An 8,013-nucleotide genomic window follows, 5' to 3' on the forward strand; every position below is an offset into this window, starting at 1 on the left:
CCCTGATCTCCTCTGTGATCCTTGTCTGGACTCACTCCAGCAGGCCCACATTATGCTGGGGGCCCCAGAGGTGGATGCAGTACTCCAGTGGGGTCTCACAAATGTCCCTGTGCTTCAATTTGTCCCAATACTCTCAAAGCCAAAGTGACTTGGTACCAGCCATGAAGTAGAAAAATAATGTCTGAAGTAGATCAAAGGAACGCTTGTGAAGGCTTTTTCTGACTAAGGTGAGGAATGAAGAAACAGCTCAGGCATGAGGCACAGCAAATTCACAGAAAATATTTTCAGGACTTTAATTCTAGATTATGCTTTTCCTCACATTCTAACAGACAACTGAGTATTTCGTTGTTCCAGATAGCACAATCTAGAACCCTTTCTCATGTAGAGCACTAAGTTACACACGAGTAGAACAGTTTCAGTGAACTACTCAGGTTAACTAAAAGCTTCCTGCCAGGAGCATTTTGCGAACTCAGCCTGATAAAATTTGATCAGTCCATGATGCTACAGCACACAGAATCATAGATGTCAGAAGGAAAATAGGAACTAGCAGGTTCAGAAAGGAAGACTGAGATGGAAGGTGTCCAGGCACATCAGCTAGATCTGTGTGCTGGAATCAGGGGGTGCGTCTCCTTAAGGTCTGCATATTCAACCACTCTTGAGCTACTCAGCAGTAAAGACAGTGAAGAAAGGAGACTTCGGAATCTGTGCAGATACTTCTAATGATAGCTTCTCTTTTTCAGTTTTCACAGAATGATCTTGCTATTTCTTAAGCATCGGGAAACAGTAAATTTGATACAAGAACAATGATATCACATCTTTCATTTTACAGTCTTTTTTTTGCCAGGATTCAAAATTTCTTCCTCAAAGGAAAAAGTTACTGACTAAAGCTAAGCTCAAGGCAGAATGTCTGGGTTTTGACATCCATTCCTTGTTTGGGATGTGCCAAATCTACTGGACGCCTCCAGTCCACTAAAAAAGAGAAAGAGAAAGAAATACTTCATGTCTAAATGGCAAATATTTTTTCAGTGAGGACATTAAAAGTATTATCCTAAAACAAGTTAGTTGGCTTGCAGAGAAAATACAATATACTAGGAACTCACCCAGGCAAATAGAAGTGTATATTTTATGGATAAGTACTGTAATCATATATTTGTTTCTTGGAAATAAAAACAAGTATTTTTGAAATAAAAATACCATTTGCATAGTAAAACTGTTTACATATCTCAATGAAAATGTGTCAGTATCTCCTCCTGGTCTTTATATGACAATCAGCATACATCTTAGATCTAATATTATGTTATTGTTCAAACAGTTTAGCATTTTAATTAATCCATATTAGCATGTGCAATCACTAAAAGAATCCTTGAGTGCACTTCACAGCATCTGAGAGGTCAAAATTACTAATACCTACCAGAAAGAAATAATGCAGAACTGATCACTCTATAGACTCTGAAAACATGAGACACTAGCCTCACCATTCTAGAAATCACTTCTACTGGAAACTAAAGGATTAGACTGACGTGTATTTCCCAAGCTACATCTGTCATAACAAGTTTAAAAAAGCAACCAGCCCACTGAGCAAGAACTGGCACTTTGGGAAATGGTTTAAATAGCTCTGAGCCCTCAACTAGCAGTTCTATGCTTATTGCATATTTGAATAGACTCAAGTCAAGAACCTGTCACCTTCACATTCAAGTTTAAAAAAAACCCCAAAACAACAACAACAATAAAAAAATAAACCACATATTGAGAATTCCTCAGTATACCAGAGACTTCAGGATATTAGTGCTATGGACAGTAAAAGGATGGGAGCACAGAGCCAGCAGTACTCTTCCAAACTTGAGTCACAAAGACAAAGGGGAAAAAGGGAGCCCACGGGGGCACTGCCTCTGCCCAAGGTTTATCCTTCTCTTATAGAATATCATACTTAGGGCTTTTCCACTCTTCTGATTGCAATTTCTACCTCATCTACATTTTAAAAAAGATTTTACTGTTTGTGTGCCTAATCTCCTTATGCAAACACATCTATTCATTCAAGTCATTACTTCACCTATGCCTAAAAGTATGACTTAGGAGACCTTCAACAAATAAAAGCCTAATGTTAGAAGGGACCATATATTTTATTATGTGTTAAGCTGCAGTTGTTTTCAGCACTTTTATAAAAACAGACTAAACAAAAGCAACTGGTTGGGCCCTCAAAATTCTCCAGTGGAAGAACTCATAAAGTATAGATTTGACATGTAAGAGACAGTGCCTACACCCTTTAGAGATAATCCACAGAAAACCAAGATTATAATGTATCTTCATTTCATGGAACCTACATGAGAGGAAACCATTTGGAAAAGGGGAAAAGAAGCAGCTCCTCTCATCCTTCAGGAAGGTTGCTGGATTCCTCTAGAGGTTTCCTGCACAATTGCTGCAATACCTATGAATCACAGAATGGTTTGGAAGAGACCTTCAGGTTCATCCAGTTCCATCCCACCCACCACGGGCAGGGACACCTTCCACAGACCAGGCTGCTCAAAGCCCATCCAGGCTGGCCTTGAACACTGCCAGGGATGGGGCAGCCACAGGTTCTCCAGCTGCAGGGGCTTTAAGCAGAGACATCTTAGCAGACAACAAATGTGTTACAGCCAAAGTGAGTAGCAGAATTTGACTCCTAACTGGATTCTACACAACTTATCAGATACTTAGAATAGAATAGTTCAGCTGGGAGAGAAGAATACAATAATCAGCTAGGCCACCTGCCCACCAAGTCAGGGCTGACCAAGTATTTGGTAAATACGTGGTGATTACTCAACCAAAGACTGTAGATATACAAACCCCGTAAGTCCCAAGTACAGAGCACAAAACTTATTTCCTTCAGTCAGTTTCCCTTTCCCATATCAGAGCACTTGACTCAAAGATGAAAATTACAAAAAACAAAAAACAAAAAACCCAACAAAAACAAAAATCCAAAATCAAAACAAACAAACAAACAAAAACCAACAAGCAAACAAAACACACACACACACAAAAAAAAAAAAAAAAAAAAAAAAAAAAAAGACTCCAAAACCCCATCAAAAAGCCAAACATTCCAGTAGAGCAAGCAGTGTCTGCTTCTGCCCTGGGACTGCACTTCTCAGATCACGCTCCTGAGCACCTGTGCCTTGCCTTGCCAGCTGCATCTGTCCCTGGATGGCATGGGGCAGATGGGCTGAGGAAGCAGATTGGCTCAGGAATGAAAGCCTGGCAGCAATGCTGCAGCAGGGCTGGAGGAATGTACGAGCAGGAAGCAGCACTTTAAAGGCTAACCAGAAAATTTCCAGACTGAGCACAGTGCCCACAGAACATCCCTGTCAAATGTCACAGGCTGTTACTCAGGTCTCAGCACACACAGGTTGCTGCCCTGTGAGCAGACACTCAGCTCAGCTCCATGGCCTGACACTCAGGGCTGCTGCAGCATTCTCAGTGTGGCACAGGGGTTTGGATGAGCAGCCCTGTGACAGCCTCACAGCAGCCACAGACACACTGCTGATGAGATGCTCATCACAACAGGTCCTGCTACTGCTACTTTACATCTTTAGTTTTCTACTAGCAGGCATGTAGAAAGGAAAATCATCTAAAAAACTCTTTTTAAAATGATTTTTGAGCAACTTTGTTCAAACTCAATGCAACAGAGCCATTGAGTCACATCAAGATAACGTGGCTGATCTTGAAGCACTCTATGGCTCCAATTCAACAACTCTCATCACTCAAAAAAACTTCAGTTGCTGTGAACACCAAGGTAAAGATTCTGTTGCTCTGCCGCAAAACTCCAGAAAGAGCATTAAGCCTATACACCAAACAAGGAGAAAAAAAAAAAAAGGACTTTTTTTTTAAAAAACCTCACAAATCGTAGTATTTAATATCCTGTGTTCAAGGACAATACTCATTTTGGGGGGAAAAAAAAGTGAAATTGCATTCACTGAAATCCATTTCCTTCACTAGTCTACATTTGCATCTTTACAGACCAAAATATGGCCGCGTTACACGATTCATGTTTATATTTCATTTACAGACACAAAATTACAAAGAACATGTATGTCCAAAATGGCATAGACAAGAAACAAATGAAATAGAAGAGAACCTAATCTCTGAAACCTTCTACAACTGAAAACATACAAGTTGTTTTGGTGAAGAAATGTTACTTTCACCATTCCTTTCAGTGAAAAGAACAAGCAAAGGGAATGTACATGTCCTGCACAACTGAGTAAGTGCCATCCCAGGTAAACACTAAGTCCAAGAGAAATTGCCCAAGGCAAATCAGAACAAAACTCTATACGAAACCTGAAAAATCCATCTATTTAATCAAGTTGATTATTGGGCTTAATGCTGTTGAATTAATGAGAGTCCCAGGAGCTGAATTTTTTGTTAAATAAAAGGAAATAAAAAGACTTCTTTAAAAAGTGAAACACAGGCACCTACAATGTGGTTTTCCATGCCCTGACATCCCAAAGCATGTCATCTGCCCGAAAGACTGGTGACTGGGAGATGAAACACAGTTAAGTATCATTAAATTCTATTATTAGCTTTTTAGCAAGGCTAATTACAAGACTACCAACCCAAAATGTCATGGAGATTTCTCTGATGTAATCATCTAGCATCCAGGAAATGAATGGAAACTACCAATCCATCTTGCTGGCACATATTAGGAAAAAGAGATGCTTAACATGAACATCTGACACAATCTTTATAACTTCCTGAGGCAAATAAAAGAAATAGAATTAAAAGCAAAACAAACATCACATGCCAACAACAGAGAAATATCACCAAAAAAACTCATCAAAAATCCCCTTTTTGAATCTCAACAGCATGTAGGGGTTCAAAAGAACAAACAGGTAAATAAAGTGGTCAAGTAATTGATATTCAAATCAAAAGATCCAGACAAAACCAAAATGCTACATGACAGGTTCTGCAAAATGAAGAGGTTCAATCCCTTGGGAGAAAAAAAAAATTAAAATAGAACCTAGTCTCAATACTAAGGCTGATCCTGACCATAAGGTTTTATGTTTGATACCATCTGACATCTCATGATGCTACAAAAGCAGAAATTGTATCTGGGATTACCACAGCATTACCCTGATGAGACTTTTTCTACTCCTATTTTGTTGCATTTTCCAGAAAAAGAATTATTGTCATTAAAAAATTGCTACCTTAAAAGGCCTCTTCTTATTGTATTTTTTAATTATTGTAATGCTTGCAGTTGATTAAAATCAACTCTTTACAATGGCTTTCTGTATGTGTAACTGTGCATGCACCAGATATATTTATATATCATCTATCCCCAATAGTCAAATGTTCCCCTCTAGGTCTTTCCTCCTCAGTATGGCCAGGGATCACTAAATGATACTAATGCCCTCCTTATCTGACAACACAAAGAGTACCTTCAACAGCCTGAAAGGAATCTCACTGCTTTTCCAAAAAGCTTTCTCTTAGCTGTTTTCCAATAAAGATCCCCAAAGAAGATCGATTAACTAAATCAGTTTTAAGACACGCCTGTTTAAAATTGATTGATGGAAGATCATGTTCAATTAGAGACACAGGTTCGTTTGCACACACATCAGTAACTGTGACATATGGAGACAACTAAATCAAGTAGAACTGCTCCTTGCACGTACCAGCTGACTTTTAGAAAACAAAACTGACAGAGGGGTTTTCTAATTAGTACCGGGTAAGTGGTAACCACCTACATCAGTAAGTGGTTGCTAAAAGCCGGGTGTTCTTCAGGTTGCCCATCTATCTGCAAGCGACGCGCGTTTCGAAAAAGAAAAGAGAATTTTTTACCAAAAGGAGTCGCACGGGGCTGGAATACAGGCACTGGCAGTTACATAAACCGGTGCTAAAAATAAACTTGAGAGGCGCGGTGGGCACGGTGGGGCCGGGGCCGGCAGCGCTGCCCGCCGGGCCCCGGGGCGAGCCGCAGTCCCGGGAGCGCCGAGGGTCCCCGCCCGCCGGGCCCGGCCCGCAGCCGCCGCGGGCGGCACCGCTCGGGCCGGGACCCGCGGCACCGCTCCGGCCCGCCCCAGCCCCACAAGTCACCGGCGTGCGGGCACGGGCGGCCCCTGCTTACCACCAGCACGGGCACGCCTGCGGTCAGCGAGTAGAGCAGCACCGGCGGCACGGCGCTGCGGTCCTCCGGGCCCGGGTAGGGCTTTCGGTACGCGCCCTCGTAGCAGAAGAAGCCTTGCACGTTGACGGTGAAGGTGTCCGTGTACTCGAAGTAATAAGCCAGCATCACGGTCCCTGCCATGATCACCATCTGGAAGTAAAGCATGCTGGTGAGCGGAGAGGGCACTCGCATGTACGTGGGCTCCGGCGGCCGCGGCAGCCCCTCTCCCCGGCGGCGCGCTCCGCCCGCTCCCCGGCGGCATCCACCGCGGGCGGGGGCGGCTCAGCGGCGGCCGGGAGCGCGGTCAGCCCGGCGGGGAGCGCGGCCAGGCCGGGGCAGGACGGAGCAGCGCGGGGCAGCCGGGGCCCGGCCCGCCGCTCCGGCAGCGGCTCCGGCGCGGCACCGGCTCGTGCGGCGGGCGGAGCGCGGCGGCGGCAGGGGCGGCCCCGCCCCGCCCCGCCCGGGGAGCGGCGGCCGCGCCGGACCCGGCCGGGAGGGGAGCTGCTCGGCCCCCGGAGGCACGGCCCCGCGGCCGTGAGCCCTCCGCGCTTTCCCCGCGTCCTGCGGGGCGGGAGCCACGCTGGGTCCCTCTCTGCAGCGGCACACACACCTGTACGGCGGGCGGGCAGGCCCGGGGAGCTCCCGCACCCCGTCCCGTCCCGGACACGGCCAAGAACCGCAGCTCGGACGGGCCCGGGCAGGCACAGGATCGCCACTCTTGGCCGGGGTGGGAAGGACCTCAACGAGGGTCACGGAGGCACAGCATCGGTTCGTGGAAAGGACCTCGGAGGTCATTGAGTCCAACCTGTGGTCAAAACCCATCGTATCAACTAGACCATGGCACTAACTGCCACATCCAGTCTTCCTTAAACACCTCCATGTATTCTTATGTGATTCTGTGATTTTATACGAAAATCATTCTTCATTTTTGCCCAATGGTTTGGCAGACATTTTTATGGCAGCAATTTGGGAGATACATTGTAGTTACATGTTAACAAGACTACATCATAAAGTTTAAAATTAGATTCCTGAACATACCCCCAACCCAATAATAACTTTAGTGCATTTATTTATATTAAAAACATGCCAATACACAACACTTATCCTGAGCATTTCTTCTTGGTTGGGTCATCAGATACGTGAAATACATCTCACTTATACTATCAACTTGTGCTCTGGCTCATTTCTGGCCACAGTAGAAGTTCCCCACAGTCCCACAACTATCCACCCTGATCCCTCAATCCTTCCAAAGCTGGGAATTGAAGTACACAGTCTTTTTTATATGGATAACTATGAAAACAATTAGCACTTAAAGCTTTATTTGACAGCTATAAAGAAAATTGATTGCTAGCCTTGAATTATCCTCACTCAAGTAACATCCTAGAGTAAGAAGACAGTCTGCACCAGTTCTGAGAGAAGTCATACACATAGGAACACAAAAAGAGCTCTATTTAAAAATACATATACAGCAATACACATAAGAATAGACAACTGTGCCCAAGGCTTGTACAGATTCACGCATGTGTGGGCTCTAGTCTGGATTCCCAGAGCCAGCAGATAAAATAGTTACTTAAAGGTATACACCCCACCCCAAATATTACAAGGGTGGAAAACACTCTTAATGGACTCTTCAGCCCTACAGTACACTTATCTTACATAGTAATGGCAGTAAGAAATAACAAATCAGATTAGATCACCCTGTTGTATAATGAGCAATCATTCTCCCAGTGTTGTACTTTAGCTTTAACTGTTCATTTTCCTCCTTTTTTGAGAATTTTTTCAATTTTCAGTGATGTTAGTCTCCATGCATTTATTTTTAATCAGCCCTTGAAGAACATGCTCTTCACGTCTGGATTCCACATCCAGTCTATTTTTATGTGCTT

The 8,013-nt window shown here is 44.0% G+C and overlaps 1 protein-coding gene across 1 annotated transcript in view; it reads right to left on the reverse strand.

The window, feature by feature from the left end:
- PLPPR5 (phospholipid phosphatase related 5) overlaps nt 1-6,730 on the reverse strand; it is a 44,616-nt gene extending 37,886 nt beyond the window's left edge. Inside the window, exon 1 of the mRNA XM_063407577.1 lies at nt 6,092-6,730. Coding sequence (XP_063263647.1) covers nt 6,092-6,322 — 231 coding nt within the window. The 5' untranslated portion in view covers nt 6,323-6,730. The remainder of the gene's footprint in view (nt 1-6,091) is intronic.
- Nucleotides 6,731-8,013: the final 1,283 nt, after the last annotated feature.

Source organism: Prinia subflava, chromosome 10 (genome assembly GCF_021018805.1).
Source record: "Prinia subflava isolate CZ2003 ecotype Zambia chromosome 10, Cam_Psub_1.2, whole genome shotgun sequence".
NCBI classification, from domain to species: domain Eukaryota; kingdom Metazoa; phylum Chordata; class Aves; order Passeriformes; family Cisticolidae; genus Prinia; species Prinia subflava.